Source organism: Kwoniella pini, chromosome 1 (genome assembly GCF_000512605.2).
Source record: "Kwoniella pini CBS 10737 chromosome 1, complete sequence".
NCBI classification, from domain to species: Eukaryota; Fungi; Basidiomycota; class Tremellomycetes; order Tremellales; family Cryptococcaceae; genus Kwoniella; species Kwoniella pini.
The window spans coordinates 1665416-1687278 of record NC_091716.1 but is presented as its reverse complement, the minus strand read 5'-3'; the positions used below and the strand labels follow the sequence as shown (position 1 = coordinate 1687278).

Sequence of the window (21863 nt, the reverse complement as noted above, 5' to 3'; positions counted from 1 at the left end):
GTGCGAGATAACTTCTTAAGTAAGGCGAAAGGGAGGAAGGAAGAGAAAGGAAAGATTCATAAGTAAATAAAGTAATTTCGGAGTAAAATGGGATAAGTAATTTGCTTGAATAGGAGGATGATGATAATTCCATAAATGAGAGAATAATATTCTTTCAACATAAATCATTTTATATATAAAAATATATTCAATCACCAATTTAACGCTTTTTAACGTATACGAGTATTTACGTAGATAGAAAAAGAAACAAAAGTAAATTTAACTTTATATATAAAGATCAATAGAAAAAATAAATGCATTTTTGTTTATTGTGTAAAATACCAAATTGTGCAAATTGTTAATTAATTTCAACTTGTACAAATGAATTTGTTCATAATGACAAAAACACTATATTGTTTTAAACACCTTGTCCTATTGTCCAATTAAAAGGTTGAAATTGTTCACCTAATTTTCTTGCTCTTTCTTTATTTAAATTATAATCTATTTTTTTTGGTTTTCTCCATTTACGAGGTTCTAAATCTAATAAATTACCTATAATTTCTGCTGCAAAATATCTATTGAAGACAGATTTTTTTCCATCAGCTTTTGAGTTTTATGTATAATGGTAAATTATGAAACAGAGAAAAAAAACCTTTTTCTTTTAAGAAAAAAAGACTACAATTTATGATTTTTTCGAAATGGTTTTATTGAAAAAATAACTAAAACATACCTTGGAAATTCATCTTCTTTACCTGCAACTCCACCTAAATCAGATTGATTTTCTTCACCTTGTGATTTTCCAATACCAGAACCACTTTCATTTAAACCTTCAATTATATGTCCAAAACCTTTTTCACCTTTATAATCAAATTGACACATAAAATAAGGTAAATTTGAAACCATTAAATTTCTAAATCCACCTTTTTTTAATGAAAAATCAATTAATTTTTTATTTTGTGTCCATTCACCTTCAGAATTTAAAATTGATTCTTTAAAAAATTGAGGTAAATCTTCAAATAATTCAAAAGGAATTGGAATTGCTTCAATATAAGTATGTTTTTGAAATTTAAATGTTAAAACAGTTTCAAAAAAAATTACACCATAATTTTTTTTTGACCACATAAGCATTAAACATTTCATAAAATTCTATTTTTTGGAGATCATTTTTAAGTATTGATTAGTTCGTCATAAAAATTCCTTTATTTTTCAAAATCATGATTTTAATTGTTTGTTACTCACCCTAACTTCATCCCAATCTTCATCATCCAATTCTAACATACTTAAATGATGTTGTATAGGAACTATTAAACAATGTCCAGGAACTAATTCTTCGAATTGTGTACAACACATATATGTCCTTGTACCTAACGCTACAATTGCAGCTAAAGGATTTCGTTCATCTTGATAACAAAATGGACAATCATCCATTGCTTTCTTAGTTCTAGCGTAATCTGAAAATATTCATCAAAACTTAATTAGCATGGACAGGAGTCCTATAATGCGTAGATATGACTCACCGTTAATAGCGAAAGCCCTTTTCATAGCATCACTTTTCATCTTCCTTCGTGCAAGCTTATCAACATTCTCGTCCATATAATCGACGTCGGACTAAACAAAGTCAAATCGCAAATACAACTTTATCAGCTTCATTCTGTGAATCATTGACAAAAGCAACGAATTCACAGCAAATTTAGCATCTCGACCTATGGCAGCTGCCATTTCAGCATCCATATTCTTTTGATCACTTGATCCAGCACCAAACTTTTCTTGTCTGACTAATTCTCCTAATGATTGAGTATCATCATCCGCATTATAACGCAGGACATTTCCTTCTTTATCTCTGGTCTCAAACTATTCACGTAGTAACACCATCAGTTCTGGTGTATCTGCATTCAAGACAAATACAAAGTCACTAACCTTCTCAACCTTCTTCCTCTTATTACCAGGTCTTGATTCCAGATCATCAGCTTGACCAAGTCCTACATCATATAATCGTCCTCTTCCATCCAAAGTAGGTAATACTTGAGTCTCAACTCTGTTTCCTCTCTCGTCGGTTCTACCAAATTGACCTTGTAAGCCATTAGAATCAGTTGTTCCTTCCCATAATCCACCTTGAGCAGCTTGTTCCGATCGAATTCTCTCAGATTCATACTCTTCTTCTAATGAAACGGCGTTAGGTTCATCCATAAGTTTAGCTCTTATAACTTTAGCTTGAAGTTTATTCAATTGCTCAGTTGTTAAAGGCGGTCTCGAAGATGTCGAATCTGGATTTTGTACTTGTCCTGCTTCTAATCCTGCTCCTGATTTTTCAGCGGTAGTATTGAAGGGATAACCTGATCCAGATCTAGTCAAAGCAGTAGGAGTGAAAACACTAGGTATTGGTGTTGAAACTTTAGGAGCACCAGTAGTATGACTTGTGAATCCAATTGTACGTTCTTTTGGTGTTCTCGAATTATCACTTTCTCTTCTTCTCAACTCATCAACTCGACCAGAAGGTGTAACGAATGAATCTCCTTCTTCCCCTGGACGCCTAAAACCACCTCTGGAACTTGGCCTACTGGATCCGAATTCTTCCCCTCCAGCAGGATTGGTAAACATAAATCTCCTTCCGGATGTATCTGGAGTTCTGAACCCAGAAGAACCTCCTCCAGGAGTAGAGAATCCATCTGAACCACCAGGTCCACGTCGAGATTTTCTCCTAGATTCTCTCGCGTCAAGTACACGTCGCTCTTCAACTGCTTCGTTGAATTCATCAAGATTACCATATCGTTCCATCGCTACATCTTCGATATCCCTTCCTCTATGTGAGAGTGACTTCAGTGATCTTGTATCAAATGGGATAAAAGCGCGGAATTAAGACTCACTGTTCTTCAGCTTGTTCGTATAATCTCTTCAATTTCATCATTCTCCATTGATATCCTGGACCGCCGGGAGTGATCTTTTTCTCTGCGTTGTCCAGCACTCGGACGGTCAGTCTGGGCACGAAACGACATCAAATTCGCATAGACGCACCTTTGGTCTCATAATCATCTATATGCTTGCCTTCTAGAAGTTGAGTATTCAACTCGAATCGCTTATCCACAACAAGCTAATTGAGACTTTATCAGCGATATTTCCATGGTAGCTTGGAATGATCGATTTACTTTGGAAGGATCAGGTAAATCCGCTTTAGGATCTTTCCTCTCATGAACGGTTCCTAGTCCTTCAAAGAAATCCATACCTCCGCTCAAATTCCTGTTTGAAGCTACTTCATCTCCATATCCTTCTGTCAAACCTCCACTACCTGTATTTCGAGGTACATCTCTGGATGGTATAGGTATGCTAGCAGTAGTGACATCTGATGGTTCGAGCATCCAAGAGTCCCTCTCTCTCATTTGGGTACCAGATGCAGTGGAATGTGGTAAAGGTACTTTAGGAGGTGGGTTGGAAGGATTAGATTGTAAAGCTAAAGAATCGGAAGTTGGAATATTTGATGTTGACTTTGTGATGCGCAGCGACGTTTAGTCGGGCGATGATCAGTAAAAGATGATAGTGATAGTGAGAACTTGTATGACTCACAATCCCATCTGTCTCTTTTTCAACCCACATCGATTCATCATAATCATCGTCTAAAACTCGTAAACCATTTTCGTCGGATCTCTTTTTATCCTTCTTCGACCTCTTTCGTTCTTTTCTTTCCTCTTCAGTCTCATCTCTATCCCTTATTTTTTCTTTACGATGTTTTCTATGTCTATCTTCATCGTCATCGTGTTTACTGGATTTGTGGCTATGATGCTTCGAAGATGACCCGCTGTCTTTCCCTCGATGTTTTTCCTTGTGTTCTCGGTGTTTTCTAGATGGTGATCTCGAACGGTCTCTTTCTCGCCTTGACGATTCACCCATGTTTGACTATATGCTTTAGCAGATGAGAGGTATGTCCATATAATCCTTCTATGGATATAAAATACTCGGACTGTGGTGGTTGTTGTGAAGCGAGTGACGTCGAGGAATCAAAGTTTACGTAATGATCGCCACTGCTCTTTTGTATACTCCCCCCATTTAAATTGTAGTTTGTATGTAATTGTTGGGATTGATGAATGGGATTTGGATGTTTTTGTAATACCTTAATAGTCGCGACTAGTAACAAGCATTGATCATCTTTTTCCATCTTATACTATTTATTCATCTACAAATTCTTGCAACCTCTTTACATTCTTTTCATTTCAGACATTCCGAGCATCGATATCTAGATACCCTATTCAGTCAAAATGGAGTCTCGTAACCTCGATCATAGAAGAAATAATTTCAAGGGAAAAGCTTCTTTCTCTGCTCAAGAAGTAAGTTTTCGTATTTGTCGCGTTTTGGCCACCCAACTATTCATCCGCTTTCACGGCTTCCATGCTTAATTCTTTAAATCTGGTATACTGATCATGATGCCTTGACTAGCTTCGAAGACGAAGGGAGGAACAACAAGTTGAAATTAGACGTCAAAAGGTATATTTTTTCTACTCGCGTGACTATTTTCTTTCATGGATTTGTGCTGATGTGAGGTTCAATCGATATTCAGCGAGAGGAATCAATCGCAAAGCGAAGAAATTTACAACCTATATCAGCTGATGACGGAATTGAATCGGATGATGATACGGGTGTAGATGTCAGCTCGCTTGCTGATACTCTCCCTGGAATGCTTCAAGCTGTATACAGTGAAGATCAAGAAGCTCAATTAGATTCTACAACAAAATTCAGAAAGTACGACGATGTTTCTGTCCTCCACTGTATTGGTCGAGAAGCTGACAATTTTACGTTATAGGTTGTTGTCCAAGGAGAAGAATCCTCCTATCGATAGAGTGATCCAATGTGGAGTCGTGCCCAGATTTGTTGAATTCCTCTCTAACAACAACACAATGATCCAAGTGAGCTTCATCTTGGTTCACCTGGCCCGAAAATTTAGCTGACTTATCTTTATTTCTAGTTCGAGGCGGCTTGGGCACTCACTAGTGAGTCTAAGCAGTTCTTTCTATGACTGACGGAAGTGACAAGGCTGACAACGAATGCAGACATCGCATCCGGAACTTCTGAACACACCCAAGTTGTCATACAAGCCGGTGCTGTACCATACTTCATTCGACTACTCTCTTCAAGCGTTCTAGACGTTCGAGAACAAGCGTGAGTACGACATGCACAGAAAAGAGAGATTGGAATCGTCTATTAAATCCACTTCCGCCATCTAGTGTTTGGGCTCTCGGTAACATTGCTGGTGATTCGCCCAAATGCCGAGACCACGTTCTCAGTCAAGGTGCTCTGCAACCACTTCTCATGCTCCTCAACGAAAACCACAAACTCTCCATGCTCAGAAACGCTACTTGGACTTTGAGTAATTTCTGCCGAGGAAAGAACCCTCAACCAGCATGGGAACTCGTGAGTTAGACATACCTGATCAGTGTAGACGTGACTAACGCAACTGTCGTAGATTTCTCCTGCTCTTACCGTTCTTACCAAGCTCATCTACTCTCTCGATGACGAGGTCCTCATTGACGCATGTTGGGCTATCTCTTACCTTTCTGACGGTTCCAACGATAAGATCCAAGCTGTCATTGAGAGTGGTGTATGCAGACGATTGGTGGACTTACTCATGTAAGCTAAAGATTTGACCAAGCGAAATCTGGCGGAAATGCGCTTATATTACGATCAGGCACCCATCGACCGCTGTTCAAACCCCTGCTCTCCGATCGGTCGGTAACATCGTCACTGGTGATGATCTCCAAACTCAAGTCGTTATCTCTTCCGGCGCCCTTCCCGCTCTGCTCAGCTTGCTCTCCTCGCCAAAAGAAGGTATCAGGAAAGAAGCATGCTGGACCATATCAAACATCACCGCTGGATCCCCCACTCAGATTCAAGCCATCATTGATGCGTGAGTCAGCGCTCTGAAACATCACCATTGCAGATTACATGTGACTGACGTCCAATCATACTAGTAACCTCGTTCCCCCTCTTGTCAACATCCTTGCCAATGCCGACTTCAAGACCAAAAAGGAAGCTTGTTGGGCCATCTCTAACGCTACTTCAGGTGGTTTACAAGAACCCAACCAAATCAGATACCTTGTCACTCAAGGTTGTATCAAACCTATGTGTGATCTACTCACATCGATGGACAACAAGATAATTCAAGTCGCCCTTGATGGTCTTGAGAACATTCTTAAGGTTGGAGACGTAGATAAAGAAGCTCAAGGCGCTGGCGGTGTCAACAAGTATGCCCAATATATCGAGGAGGCTGGTGGTATGGTCAACATTCACAATTTGCAACACCACGAGAACTTGGAAATTTACAAGAAGTGTTTCTACATTATGGATAAATTCTTCCCAGATGAAGACGAAGAAGAGGCCGATGCTGCTGCCCCTGCCGTTGACGCTTCCGGTCAATACGCTTTCCAATCTGATGGTGAGTCATGCTTCTAGTGTCTGTAGTTGTTGAGCTTGTTGTACGTACTGACTTGTTTGATGTTGTCGATGTAGTCGCTGCCCCTCAAGGTGGATTCAACTTCGGCCAGTAAAGCCAGGCTGTCCCTCTCTCCTCTTCCGTTCCCGCTTTTCCTACATCCACATCTGGCTCTTCATTGAACAGTGAAGGTGACATACCTCACTTCTACGGCTCATAGGGTTCTCACTTTTATTTCATCATACAAATCGCATTTATATGTATATCGGTTTCTATCTGTCATCTTAAGTCTATTCAGGGGAATATCGCGATTTGTGATTCCTCATTTAAGGCTTCTTTGCATTTTCCACGTCATTCACTCGTTAAGAGGGGGACTACTTTGTATATTCACATCAGTTTCGTTCGTTCGAAACGCTTTTTTCAGTTCCGACATTTATTTAAGCTTTGTTTCATTCCCTTAGTTTTCCGGTGATTTTCCTCTTTTTTATTCTGGTTTTAACTATTGCATCAAGATTCGAATTGAAGAACAAAATCAATATCATGCGACGTATACAACATATGACGATCAGCATGAACATTTAAACATTATCAATAAATACATCTCCCATCAAAAAAGGGTATGAACAATAACGCGCGGATGGTGCGTTTCATATCTCATAATATCAATAGATTCAAGGTTCTCTTCCAAAATATCCAACTTACTTATAGGTTTTATTGTTAAGATTGCGGAAGGTATAGAGAGAAGAAGGAAGTTAAAGAAGAAATGTAGATATTATTCATGCATTGTCTTCGATTGTTAACTCATTATGTCTGCAGTGATGGACGGACTGTGATCAAATAGGATAGAATTTAAATGCAGAAAGGAGAATGACACATGTTGACCAAAGAAAATTACCAAGGAATGATTGATTAAGCTTGTACCTGCTTATAGAAACCTCTAGCTCCATATTGAGTTTGATCAAACTTGAAAAGGTTAATTTGCATTAGGGCGGAATCGGTACATGCAATACTGAAATGTACTATATATCCCATTCAATTAATCTTCTTTCCCTCTTTACCCACTCTGATAAATTTATTCCAGCATCACCTTTCTCAGCTCTCCAACCAATCTCTTCAATAGCTATTTTAACTTTCGAATCAATTTTCAAATCTTGTAATCTTACATTTAATCCAGCATTGAATAAATATGAAATAGTTTTAGTGGAAGGGTTTGGTACAATTTGAATTTGGTCAATTAACAATATTAAAAGGTTAGAAAGTGATTTATTTTGAGGTATACTAGAAATTCTAAATAATATTCTAGATAAAATTTCAAGTCGATCAAAATCTATATCTATCAAAAAAAGAATTTTATGAGTTTCCCAAACGTTTTATATAACATAATATATATGACTTACCGAAATTTAAAACTCTTTTAAAGAAAATTTCAATATGTCCAACCCAATTTCCTATTTCTTTACCTTCTTTAACTCTTTCGATTTCAACAGGTATCATATTTACACAAACGTTTTCAATTAACTTTAAGATCACGAATTTTTCATCTTTTTCCCAAGTTTGTGCTTTGGTTCCTTTTGAGTTTGATTTCGCTTGCCTTAAGGTGATATTTGTCCATTGATTGGCTAACCATACTATAAATCCATCTCTAAGTACAAGTGATCGAGTAGCAGCAGGTATCGAGATCATACTTTCCATTATCTGTGCACACAAAGTCAGCATCTTTGTAACCTGTTTCTAAATGATAGGGAAAATGTAATATGTACCTGCAATACGGAACGACGGAACGCTGGGTCCAGAGAAGTGCTGAATAAGGTAGCTAACAAAGACCAAACTTTCCTTCGTCTGACGATTCGCCAGTCCTACAGAGTGAATTGAATCAGCTAGCCGTCATCATTCTGCCAGATTTGACTTACCGCTTCACTCCTTATACCTTCCTTAAGGAACCTTATCATCCATCCTCTTTCTCGCTTCCAGCCGTCACCAGAAGCATACAACATCCCGTATAACATAGGAGTATCGTTAGGATCGAAGACAGGTCTTTGCAGTAAGAATCGTGATGTAAGTGGGTAAAGGAAATGAGATGGATTCGCCAGCGATCGTATGGCATGTGCGAAGAATAAAGTAGTTAATGAAGGCAGACGCGAGCTTGAAGTTTCAATAGAGTGTCGAAGTAATCGAAGAGTGTAAAGAAGTTGGTTTCGCTCGTAAAATGGCTTTTTCTGCGGGTTATGCTCGGTTTCAGTTACTCTATACATGAAATCAGATAGTGAGATGAGAACAGGACTAACCAAGATCAAGCTGTATGCTTTTGCGAGCGCGTAGGCCGCTACACTCCTGATATCTTTATCCCTTGACGACAGGCCACAAATAGTCAATCCCAATACGTTACTTCGTAGGATTTCTACCCAATCAAGACCTGTAATATTACCTTCGCACATTGTATATGTCAGAAGACTCATGACGAATACTGGGTCATAAAGTGATTCTCCATCTTCAGGTTTAGCATCATTTCCACCAGTACCTTTCAAGGTTCTTCGAAGAGGATATGCTTGACAAGTAGCGAAGACCCTTTGAGGGTCTAAGGAAGAGAGAGCATCGAAAGACCTGTTTCCAGTACTGACAACTCCACTAGCTGACCAATACTTCAGTACACTTGACACCGACAACTTCCTGTATCCTTCAAATAGTTGAAACATGTTCAACACCAATCTATCAGATTCCGCTAAAGTGCCTCTATAAAGGAGTACGAGGGGTTCAATGAAATTGGGTTGGCAAGAAACGTAAGTTGAGGCTACGAAAAGAGCGTGAAGAAGTTTGACGTAAGCCAAGCGAATTGAAGCGGGACATGAGGAGTCGATACATCGGTTGTAAGTTGAGCTGGCGAGAATTGCTTGGAGTTGTTGACGAATGAAGGAAGCCTGCACAAATCGTTAGCGTCGGCTTCATACAGGACAGGATACAAGAGACACTTACCTTCATGTCCACTCTCGTGGCAAGATTTGTGGCAAATTGCACAGCTTCCTCTACTTCCAGCCGATCTTGAATTACGGCCGTGATGACGGGCTCGGCAAGCTGCACATCGGTTGGAACGGTGTCCGCACCATCAATCGAATTGTCTACCATCGTCGTCAGTGTCTATCCTTCACTCTCTCCCCAAGCTGCAATTACTCACTGATGCTTGAAAGAATCGCTAATTCCTCAATGGTGAGACCATCCATTTTCGAACATATCCTGACGGCGTACTGCAGACCCAAATCCAACAAATGCTTCACAGCCGCTTGCGTCTCTTCACCTCCTAGTGTGCTCAGACTTTCCGTCAATCGCGCGACGGACAGGCGATAATCGGCTAAGGTTATTTTTTGTATTGCTTGAATAACCTGTTCTGGATCTCGCTTGGACACTCGAGTGACGATCCGGATAGCTGATTTGACTTCACTCTCAAAAGAACTTGTAGTCAGGACCGACACAGCGAGAGGGAGGACATCGAGCTTATTATCCGAGCTTAGATCCAGTAAAATGTCTAAAGTGGGTATCATTCTTTGCTGGTTCACTATCGTTTCGTCCTTCGATAAGACTGTGAGGACCGTTGAAGCAATATCCTTCGAGGCGCTTGCAAGGATTGTGATGAGTTCATAAGCTGAATCTTCCTTCGTTGCGATCAGATCTCGGATAGTGCCCTTTTTGACCGATAAACTAGCTAGCTTATGCCTTTCATCCCTACTGACCGCGGCTGATTTAGCTAATTCTACTGCGGCAGACAAGCATTTGAGCCGTATGAGCTCTTTGAGATGGCTGACCACATAAGAGGGATCTTGCGTTGCCATCACAATAGATGAAATCGTTTCAAAGCTTGATGAGTTGAGATCAGCTGAAATTGTGTCAGCTCGTTTCACAAGAGCTTTGAGGGCTTTGGTCGCAGGTCCAGTTCCAATGAAGCAGCTCCATGGTCCAAGGAGCGATAAGACCTGGGACAAGGAACAATCAGTTTCGGGTGCACTGACACATCGTGGCGGGACCCACACGTTTGGTTTCCTTAGCTTTCTTGTCGGACTTCAGCAAATCAATAAGTTCAAGGACAAATGTTTCCCCGTGACTGAAGTCACCCGGTATCGTCTCTTTGAGATGCAAGATAAGCCCGTTCAGCTCTGTCAGATGATATTAGCCTTCTTCGTCCCTTTTTGCGGAATGAATATTATTTACCTTGCCGATAGTCATCGCCATTATCGCTCAGATACAGCTTCTTCACAGACCCGTTTTCGAAGATGGCTGATTTTAGTTGCGTTGAATTTAACTTATCGGACACTCGACCAAGAGCCTCATTTAAAAGGGATAGAGCACATCGCCTGATTTCTGGCGAAGCAAATAGACCTTTCTTGGGTGAGAATGCGGACAACAAAAAGTTGGCTCTGCGGATGATGACGGCGTCGTTGGCTCGACAGATGAATGTAGCACGGAGTTGATCGTTTATCACCTGGGGTTCTTCCCGTTCGGTAGTGGCAAGAGATAGACATGTCTGCTCGAATGATCTTGCATACCAGTCTTCTTCTTCTTTCAAATGGTGATCCTCAGGATTGAGGCCTATGAATACATGATCAGCAAAGCTGACGGAAGCCAGCCCAATTCTGCACTAACCCTGTGCTTCTTTGCTGATCTTTATCCCTTGTACAAGCGCTAGATCATTTTTCATGCCTTGAACCACACCCATCAGGCCTGATCTAGCTTGCCCAGCTTCTTTGGCTTTCTCAAGCATTTCCTCGAATTTCCCAACAACGGCTTGTAAAAATTGGAAGTCTTTCGATTTTCCAATTAGCCCTAATATGATTCTGCGCATATATACCAGAACCACCCCAGCAGCTTCAGTACTAATCAATTGACCTATTGTTTTCGCGCCGAGTTGTTCTATGATCGCCATCAGTACAGGAGAGATCATTTGATTCGATCTCGTGTAGTCGAAATAGCCGGGAACAATCCCGAATGAGTCCTCGAGGTATCGGTAGGGTAGCTTGATAGCTCGTCTAAAGCAGTCATCAAGGAAAGAAAGCAAATGAATTTGTTGTGCGAGCAGCATTGGTCCCGAGGATCTATCTGATGCTTTCGGAAGTGCTTCCAGCCATATTGAGAGCTCAGAGGGGTCGTGCTCGAACAACAATGTGGGTACGAGTAGATGTTTTAGCAGAGCGACAGTCTTGGCACTAGTGACGGGCTGTCGAGTCGAGAGATTGAGCAGTAAGATATGATACAGATATGTGTATTGAGACCCCGCTGAGTCCAATGATCAACTCAGCATTTGCGTTAAACGACTCTTTTCATATGAAAATCTGCTTACCGGCCTTGTTCATCCAATTCCAGTCTTTGACTTCTCCAAGCAATTGGAGCACATGCAACTGACTGAGCGCTTCAAAACCTTCCACATCCCCTCTAGCTTGACCGAAGCCACCTCCCATTCCAGCAGTGCCCATTGTTCCAACACTCGCTACCGAACCAGAGTCACTTATAACACTTCCCTCTCTAGCATCTCTTCTCGCTCTTCTCTCTGCACTAGCGCTTGAAGCGGAGACCAATAATCTTCCGACATCAAACTTCATCTCGGCAGCTAACGATGGGATTGTTTTGTTACATAAACCGAAGATACGGAGGGCAATTTCAGTCAGCATAGCTGATTTGGAGGCAAGAGCCAGTTCGGCGTCTGTCTCGGGTTCGGGTGGAGCCATAGTTGCTGCTTTTTGAGCGAAAGCGATAATCACACTTAATTCCGGGATCCGTTTTCTAGCTTCCATCTCCAGGTCTTTTCGAGCTCGAATCCAGGGATTTTCCTGTGAAGTGGACGGCGTGGCTTCTACTTCTTTTTCGATTGTCAATAGTAAATCCTGTACGAGCGAAAGCTTTTGAAGACCTCGAGCGAGCGTGATTGCGGTGACGTGCTGTACGAGCCCATCTGTATGTTGCAGACCCTTCATGATATGACTTTTAGTCAGAGGTGAAGGCAAGATGGATTCGATAACAACGGCAGTAGCAGGCGGGTTGGCGCGGTACGGTGTTATCGATGCGTTCGAGCCGGGTGGTGCTGGTTGCCGAAACGTGTGGAGACCGGGGGGCGGGAGTGAGATGATTCGTCCAATGTACGCCATCGTGGCAACCCACCGAGCGTTGAGACGGGGTTCAACTGCCAAAGCAGAATGCGCCCAGTAGCTACAAGATTATTTTCATCAGTATATGCGGGAAAGAATGCGAAAAAAGCGGGAAAATCTTACCCTGCTATGAGCTCAGGACAAGCCTCAAACACCTTCGTTAACCATTTTCCAACTAAATCACCATCGTCGACTGCCTTATTACCGACTTTTCGTACAACGTTTCCCAAAATCCGGTTATGAAGTCCTTTCTTCCAGTCATCGTTTCTGCTATGCCCGACGCCCCCATTGAAGGTTGTGACGCCGTCGTCCTGATTGCGAATAGCACTATCGACCTCGATACGACGAGGGTACCATCCTTCGTCTGCGAAACATATTCCTTGCCCTGGGACAGTGGTAATTTCTTCCAAAAACGCTTCCGATAATTCAGATACTGTTCTACCCGTTGTCTGGTCAACGTCTTGCCGCGAGAGTAGCTGCCATAAGTGTTCTAAAGATTTCTCGTGGAAGAGGACCAATGAAGTCCTTCGATTCAAACCGACTGATGGCCCTGATATGGCATCCCACAAGGACGTGAGGACTCGAAGTACGGTGATAGGTGGATCAGCGGCCAGACCAGAATACAAGGCAGGAAGGATAGATCTCGCGTGTGCTTGGAAAGAAGAAGTCGAGAGCAGAGGCAGTATAGTCCGGAGAATCAGATGTCTGATATCTGTCTCGCCGTGTTTCCCGATGAGTTATGGACACATTGTCGCTTACAAATGGCACTCTAAGGTACTTACCCGGTTTGTCTAAGGGATCATTTTCGCCATATCCGACCATACCCTCTTTATTCCTCCGTCTCATACCCATCTGTTTACCAATTCCCCTCACGCTTCCACCTTCAACCAATACGGTCCATACTTTCATTCCGAGTCTGCCAGATGTTGATGAGCCGATGGAGTTGGCCGTAGGAGGGTCCACTGCGATGGCTGCGGCTGCCAATAGGTAACCGTGGTATACATCGTCTCTTCTTCCAGATTGACATAACCTGTTGAGCTGAGTATTTGGTCTCGCTTAGCTCGTGATCCCAGGATCCAGATACCAGCCAAACAAAACTCACGTATTCGGTGTACGGCTCAGTACTGGAAACAAGCTTATTTACTAAGCCCACAACTGATGAACGGAAGAACGGTATAGGTGTCAAGATATTGATGATTTCGGACAATAGCTCAACAGCAGCTTGTGCTTGTATTTCGGTTTTGGTCTGTAAGTATACGGTCAGCTGATCTGTGTGGTTTGAAGAGGTATAAGCTGACCTGATCCCCGATTTGCCAAGCTCTAAAAATCTCTTCACACGTCGGCGAAGTGTCAAGGTAATGTTGGATGATCACGACTGTAGGGTTGTTTATGGCCAAAGGGAGGGCCGAATGAGGAGTCACGATCTGCTGTCTGAATGAGACGAACGCTACGAGAATCAATTCAGCCAAGGGGACTCCAATTTGTACGTGGCATGAGGACATACCTTGGGGAGAAGCAGTTCCTAAAGCATCTTTGATAGCTTTACCCGAAGCAAAAGCTTTCGTCCCAGCTTTAGGTCTGATAATGACCGGAGCTGTTGGCTCGGTCTGACCCGGAAGATCTCGCTTCCTTTTCAGTCCTACCATCTTCTGATATCGCCTTATACGAATCTTATGGTGCGGAAAACCAAGTCATGAAGGGGTTTCCTATGTGTTGTTTCAGCGACTTCTGTCACAAGTTAACCAAAAATCCAGCTTGTCTTCGATGCCTCCACCAGATCACGTGACTCAAACATGTAGCCCAGGTTAGCGGTCATCGCCGAATTTTCGAAAGTCTTATATGTTTGTTGTTGTTATTGCGATTTGTTCTTCGAGAATTAAGAGTTCAGCCATCTTGAATTTGAAAACTCAACTCATGGAACATGTTATTTCGTAATATAGACGATCCTGTCTGAACCTTGTTCAACCATCTCTTTGCATTTTGACTACCGGTAAGGCGAATGCCTAGTCTGAGATGATGAAATCAGGGCTATCTCGGTTCTTCGGTTTGCGGAAAGTAATGTTCACCGGACACAACTAATATGTCGTTATTCCATCGCATACCGAATGGAGATGAATCTCGCTGCGTAATTTTGGGAACAACAAATCATTGGTAACACGGATCGGTCATAGTCATCGATTACTTGTATATTTCTGAAACTGGTCGTTCATTACATTGGTTCGTCTGATCGAACTTTGTCATCATCAACAAATTGTCACCTTGTATTCCTGTACATCTTCCCGAGCAAATGAAGCTCGTAGAACTAGTGCATCGCTGATTTGCCTAGCACCAACAGTAAAAGCGTTCCACTTCCATAGAATCATTTAAAAGACTTAGATACAGCTGGATACATACTGCAAAATGCCTCACACAATCTCGCCTGATCCCTCATCACAAGGCCTGGGAATATCTTTCTCGACTCTATCACCACCTCCCGCTCAACTACCTCCACCTCGATTCACCGGTATCCTCCCTCAACCACAAGCATCACCAACCCGACTACCACCGGCCGGACAAGTCGGTCAACCTCAGCCGTCACCCACAAGAGGAGGACAACCATCATGGCAACCTGCATTCCAACTTCGACCAACTCATACAAGGCATGGAAGTACTGGTGGCAGAGGTTACGCACCCTTTTCTGCTATTCCTCCTCATACTGCCAGGCCAATGGGACCTCGAGCATCAACTAGTCAGTCGCCCAAAATTGGTGGACCTTCAACAAGAAGCGAGTCGGGATATGGTGAAATACCGAATGTAGAAATTGATCCTAATTACGCGGATGAAGAAGGAGATAATGAATCAGAAGCTGGGACAGAACCAGAAAACGAGGAAGAAACTCCCAAACAATCCCTAAGACCCCTTCCTACACCTTCACGAAGCGCATCGATAGCCTCGCATCTTACAACAGCAAGTAAAGCCATATCGGAAGATGTGCGAAGGAAGTTCTCTAAGAGCTCTGAAGCTGAGACTTTCGGAGCCGGGTCAGGCAAATATTTCCCCTTATCTGGCGAAGACGATTTGGCGAATGAGGTAGTGTTCGAGCAGGAGAACAATATGGACCTCCCCGAAGCCCCATCATCGACGTACGTTGAAGCTTCACCCATTGATCGACAAATACCGCATCCTAGGAGACTTTCATTGGGCAAAACGGACCGGTTACCAATTTCAGATCCAGGTTTAGCTTCGGGCTCAATGCAAGCCTCTCCTTCAAGGATGTCAGCTCAATCACACCAAAGCCAATCCGATAGATCTTACGCATCTTTCCACGCTAGACAATTTCCTTATCCCCCTATAAGCAATCATGCTCCTCGTTCGGCAACGACTTATTCGGATCCTACTAATAGTCAATCTTCTGCTTATCAACAATATCATCCAGGAAATCAAGAGTATCCTCTGGCTCAGAATCACCGAATGGCTAGATCAAGATCGCAGCCTCAATACTTATACGGCGTTCCTGAGATAGATGATCAACAATCTAGGCCATCTCAGCCAATAAGTCGACCGGAACCTAGCAAGAGAATATCCGATATTTCTACTGGCATTCATTCTAAAAACGCTGTTTTACTTTCAGCAGAGAATGGAGGTATGATGCTAGCTTTCTCACCAACAGGAGATGGGACTTTTAGACCTGGGGAGTTGATTTGCGGATCAGGTACGGGATTATTACCCTCGGTTCAAAGTCCACCTTCAATTGAAAATAACCAAGATGAATTAAAAGCCAGGCCGTGGAGCGAAAGTTCTATGTCTCATCAGGATGACAACGGTTTACTTGGTCGTAAGCCCACGATGCTGGCGCGTAGAGGGCGAAGTTTGTCGGACGGAGCTCAGTTATTAGCTAGACAAGGTACACTTCTCCATCCTCAATCTTCCAAACAGCGTTCCTCGGCAGAATTAAACGTCCTGCTTGGTGGACCTAAATCAAGGAGGCTATCCTCTAATAAATTGTTACCTCCCCCACCAAATGAAGAAGAACAAAACGCTAGTACTTGGCAAAAGGATAACAAGGTCAGACTGGAAGCTAGTAAAAAAGGAAAAGCTAGAGTAGAGGTTGATGTTGTGCTTGAGAGAGAATGTGTAGTTGAAGGAGGAGAAGTCAGGGGTAGGATGGAGGTCAGAATCACTGGCGGAAAACGGGGAGAGGGTCTCAGAGTAGGTGGTGGTAAAGTCAGGGTTGTTGGATTCGAAGGTAAGCCCGCTATTGAGCTGAGTACGCTCCAGATGGAAAGTCATCAAATATTGACACAACGATGGCTATCATTTAGAATTATCCGTAACCACTCGACATATCTTCTATCATCAACCTCACCCTCTACCGGTTTTTGATCCCTCCATCCAACACAATCTATCTTCGTCCTTATTCGCCTCGGGTCCCGATTCAGACGGATACAGATTAGCTGCGGAAGGCACGCATAACATACCTTTCCGGATGCGATTACCGCTTGGTGGTGGAGCAAAGGGTACATATACTGCTCAAAATGGCAAAGGACCTTGTGTCAGATATGTCGTAGTAGGCTCCGTCAAGATACATATCCCTTCTACTGGAAAGCGTTCAATAGCGCATTTTTACCGATCAATAGTCGTCTTACCCTACTTAAACCCAAGCGTGGTGCTTGCGCCTTGCGCAGAGCCAGTCGAAGGGTATACGGAGCGAGGTTTAGGCTGGAACATTACAGGAGAAAAAGGTAGAGTTGAACTACGGGTCAGTCTTGGTAGACGAATCTGGGTTAGTGGCCAGAGATTGTGGTGTGAAGTAGCCATAAGGAATGATAGTAACCGGAAGGTGAGTAATATCTATCCTGTCCGAGCAGGCGAAGGGTGAGGCTGATCATACGTCGTTGGAACAGATCAAAACTCTGAACCTAGCATTGCTTCAAACCATTCAAGTGTTTAACCCACAACCTTTACTCGATACGGCAGATCTGCCCTCCCGCATAACTAGGAAACGAAAATCACTTTCCAATTGTACGAATGTAGAAGCTATACCAGGAACGCCGGATCTTGATGCTTGTCAAACTACTACACAAAGGCGTAAAATCAGTGAAGAGATAATCGAAGCTGACTTTATCAGTCATGGAGCTGGTAGGGTGACAGGTAAAGGTTGGTGGACTGGCGTGGATTCGGGGGAAAGCGGACACTGGGATTTGAGTCTGCAAATACCTGTAAGTGCGAAAATTGGGAAATTGATCGTGTATTCGAAGCTGACAGCGATGTCACAATTTCCAGCCTGGCATGTTATCGATAAGACGAACACGCTTGATCGAAGTGCAATACATCCTACGAGTGACCGTAAATGGAAGTATCTACGTTGATGTACCTGTACAACTAATCAACTTCCTTTCCATCGATCCACCACCCATGCCTCGAGATGGACCAGCACTATTGAACCCACCTGTCTCCAACAAACAGCCCATACCTCATGGCCGTCCGAAGGAATTGCAAGTCACCATCAACGACGTAGGAGGTGTCTATCATCAACCTAATACTTCGCCATCGCGTCCAGGCGCAATACGAAACGATTCAGAATTCAGTCTCGACAGCGTAGTCGGAGCTGCTCGAGCAAGTTCTACAACATTGCACATCGACGCTTTGTTGCAAGCCGGTAGAGTCAGGGCAGAAGCTGAAGCAATGGGTAATTTGCCTTCAGCTTTGACAGGCTTGAGAAACAAGACTGGGAAATCAACTTCGTCAAGACCTTTAAGTTTGGGATCGACTTATAGTATTTCACAACGTGATCATAATACCCTGAGTCACATTAGGACCAAATCAAACCCCATGTTACGACCAAAAGGAGCAAGAGCCATTTCATACGGTTCGGCAACTGCCCAAACTGATTCTCAGTCTATCTTCTCGTCAAATGACACTGAAGAAAATGAAAATACAGGATCAAGTGAAGAAGATAAATTGAAAGTTGCAGCGAGACGAGCTTTGGGTAGACAGAGATCTTTAGCTTTAATAAATCTAGAATTGGATAAAGAGAAACAAAAATATCTTAATCAAGATGAACCACTGAGCCCAGGAAGAGAACCTGATACTCCCTTTCAAGGCGAATTCAGACCATGTCATACGCCAAGCGAAGAAGTCTATGAGATGGTCAGAGATACGCCTGAAGGAGGTTCACCTGCAAAACATGAAGTGGATCTCGTAGACGAGCTTGATCTTGAATCGCCAATCGAGGAGACCCAACCTAGAACTCTTAGAGTAGTCAATACCGACGAAAATGTCGAGGACGATGATGAGGAATATGAACCTCTCCCTCGGGAAGGTGCAGATGAAGGGGAACAACGTGTAATCAATCATAGTCCCGAGCCACAACATCCGGAGAATGGCGAACATGAAGACCTTGCAGTGAATGAACTGACTGGATTGGAGTTGGACGTCGGCAATGAGACGATCCTGGCAGACATGGTTCCTGAGGACAGACAAGAGCTTGAAGAAGTCATGTCGCAACGAGGCTACGACGAAGATCAGCTTGTTTCAAACTCGTATGACTACGGAGAAGATGTCGAATTGGAACCGGAGTACGAAGACGAACAGCTAGAAGAGAACGAGCCCCTTATCTCACCAGTATCCCCTGTCTCACCTAAACGAGTTCACTTATCAAGCTCAAAATCCGCAACGAGATTGCCATTCCTCTCTACGTCACCTATAGAAGATCGGGAAGCTCACATCTCGGCTACTCGTACGATTTATGGTAGTCTGGCTGCTGCGAGTGCGGTCAGTGGTGTGAGTGAGCAAGAGTCGGAAGTTGGTCAAGTATATGAAGCTGTGAAGAGGAATGTGTCCATCAAAACTCCTTCAAAGTTATTGCCCTTGAACGTGACGGAAGAGGTCAATGCTCCCGGTACTGCTAAATTAGAGGAAGGTCTGGCATATCAGGCCGAAACAGAGATGAACACAAGCCCTGTGGTCCAATCCACTGCGAATACACCTAGATCGAGCAGTGTCAGTCACTCATTGTTGGCTGATGCTAGACGAAATTCCCAAATAGAGATCAGTCGAATCGACTCCAATTCAGGTTTGAGATCGGCTCCTAAAGGTCCTTCGATCGTTCCTTCTTCAAGCAACATGACCCTTCGAAGAGAGTCCTCCAGCATGGGTACGATCGGACATCAAACACCTTCTTCACCTCTAAGAAAGGAAACTTCCGTGTCCCCAAATCCTGCGACTAGGATAATCCAGAAGAAGACCTCGTATACGATTGCTACACCTGGATCACCATTGAAAACCAAATCTCAATCACAATCCTCACCTTCTTCGTCTCATACTCCAGTGAAGATTGCCTTATCTCCCGGATTGAGCCCAAAGAGCCTGTCCGCGCCTAAGGCTAACGAGATGAGCAGAGCACCTTCATTAAATAGTCGTCTGAGAAATCTCGTTGTTCCCTCTGATTCCTCGGGTTCAGGATCGCATGAAGAAGATAACAATCAACAGTCTACAAATTCTCCCGATCTTGAAAGTGGGGATGAAGGTGGATTGCCTGGTTTAGCACCATCCGTGGCTTCAGATTCGGCATCTTCAGAAGGACATCAATTGGATTCTCCAATCAGTACCAGCGCTATTCCTCAACCTATTATCCAAATTCCTGCCACTTCGCCAAATCTTACTTCTTCACCAATCAAAAGGGGCTTACCGAATTTGCCTGGTGCTGGTGGGGCGTATCAGCCTTTCTCAATGGAAGAATACGATCAAAAACAAATGATGAATGATAAGAATCGGGAAATGACCGTGAATCAACAAGTATACAATTTCCAACTACAACACCAAAGTCATCAAATAAACAATGAATCAAACAATCTACTTCTTTTGCCAATGGAAGAAACATCTATATCGGGTCATCTATCAACACCTTCTTCTCCAACTTCATCTTGTCATTCAATTTTACCTTCTGTTAAAAACAAAATACTTCAAATGGAAAATCGTGAAGAAGCTTTAAGAAAATTTAGCGTTTCTGGATCAGTAGCTGGTTCAGGATCTGTTCCTCAAAGTAGACAAGGTAGTTTTGTTGATTCATATCCAGCTATTAAAAGTCGTCAACATAGTTTAGTAGGAAATCAAATTAATAGACAACCTAGTCTTTTGATTGCAAGTAATGGTAATGGTAGTTTGATAAGTAGACAACCCAGTTTACTTGGAAATGGAAATAGAAAACCTAGTTTATCAATTGATCAAAGTCGACAATCTTCGATAAGCACAAATCCAATTTCGCTTAACAGTACATCATATCAAAAACCATTAATCGAAAATAAAAATAGTCAAGCTAATTCACCTACTACTGCTACAAAAAGAAGAAGTTATACAACTGCTTTAGCACCAAAACCTAAAAGAACCACTTCTGACGATTCTTATTACTCTCATTCACATTCACAAGATAATAACATTGGTATGAATACGCCTATGGGGTACAAATATGATATACCTAAAATCGCAAATACTGAACAAGGACAAATACCATATATGATTGGACAAGGAATAGGTCATACCACATACGTTAATAAAAGATTATATGCTTATTCACCTAAAAATCAAAATCAATCACGAAATTCAAGTATAAATGGTGAACATCAACAACAACCTCAACAAGACGATGGGTATCAATCAGAAAGTATTAATTCTAGGATTTCAATCAAATCAAATTCACCTCTAAATAATAAAGTCATACCAAAATTAGATCCTTTTGGAATAGGTTTTGGTTCAGGTTCAATAATGAAAAGAAATGAAAGTGTGAATTCAAATTCAAGTAATATAACTGAATTTGAATCTGCTTTGATCAACCATCCTAATCAAATTTATACCGTCGAAACTACCCAAGAAAAAGAAGGGAACCAAATTGAAAGAATGATCAAACCCAAGTCATCTGGATTTTGGGATAGTGGAGAAGGTCATGGATTGAAAGCTTTCAGTAATCAGCTGAATACAAGAGAAGCTAGAGTTAGTCTAAGTGAAGGAGAAACAAGTGAGAGTGAAGGATTATTATAATTCCGAATAATCGCCAATATCGATCTTTCCCTTCTGTATCCCGTTGTATTGTACTGTATTTTAGTTTTTTATCCTATATAATCTTGTACAAGTAATTTTACCTCTGACTTCATACCTCAAAATTGCATATTCTTGGCATCCTCACCCAAATGTTCAGGTTATGTCGCCAACAAGACATGGCGCGTGCATGTAGCCATTTCGTACAGATACAACTATGGGCAAGGCGGTCACCGTTCAAGACGGCCACGGAAGTGTATATCTCAACATACACATAATTCAAGGACATCGGGAACGAAGTTCAGAGTTGAACTGGTTGTCTGTTACTGCCT

General features: G+C 42.5%; 4 protein-coding genes across 4 annotated transcripts; 2 read left to right on the top strand and 2 right to left on the bottom strand.

Annotated features, from left to right (window-relative positions):
• Positions 1–397: 397 nt before the first annotated feature.
• Positions 398–3861, bottom strand: I206_100651 (uncharacterized protein; the record flags this gene model as incomplete). Its single annotated transcript, XM_070202248.1, has 10 exons — positions 398–554; positions 710–1125; positions 1219–1430; positions 1497–1587; positions 1663–1830; positions 1897–2779; positions 2844–2925; positions 2992–3067; positions 3123–3458; positions 3538–3861. The coding sequence occupies 10 exons, from the start codon at positions 3859–3861 to the stop codon at positions 398–400; spliced, it is 2745 nt and encodes a 914-aa protein (XP_070058349.1).
• Positions 3862–4226: 365 nt separating this feature from the next.
• Positions 4227–6509, top strand: I206_100650 (uncharacterized protein; the record flags this gene model as incomplete). The annotated part of the gene is made up of 11 exons (XM_019152454.1): positions 4227–4295; positions 4405–4452; positions 4526–4707; positions 4769–4871; positions 4931–4955; positions 5016–5124; positions 5190–5376; positions 5429–5592; positions 5651–5869; positions 5934–6397; positions 6472–6509. 11 exons carry the CDS (start codon positions 4227–4229, stop codon positions 6507–6509), a joined length of 1608 nt encoding a protein of 535 aa, XP_019014592.1.
• Positions 6510–7413: 904 nt separating this feature from the next.
• I206_100649 (uncharacterized protein) lies at positions 7414–14165 on the bottom strand (the record flags this gene model as incomplete). Its single annotated transcript, XM_070202247.1, has 16 exons — positions 7414–7727; positions 7792–8089; positions 8155–8250; positions 8305–8610; positions 8680–9309; positions 9365–9507; positions 9564–10356; positions 10412–10536; positions 10592–10969; positions 11024–11653; positions 11718–12580; positions 12643–13231; positions 13302–13557; positions 13622–13765; positions 13818–13966; positions 14024–14165. 16 exons carry the CDS (start codon positions 14163–14165, stop codon positions 7414–7416), a joined length of 5856 nt encoding a protein of 1951 aa, XP_070058348.1.
• A 754-nt stretch (positions 14166–14919) lies between these two features.
• Positions 14920–21534, top strand: I206_100648 (uncharacterized protein; the record flags this gene model as incomplete). Its single annotated transcript, XM_019152456.1, has 4 exons — positions 14920–16744; positions 16821–17338; positions 17403–17717; positions 17782–21534. The coding sequence occupies 4 exons, from the start codon at positions 14920–14922 to the stop codon at positions 21532–21534; spliced, it is 6411 nt and encodes a 2136-aa protein (XP_019014594.1).
• Between the last annotated feature and the right edge of the window lie 329 nt (positions 21535–21863).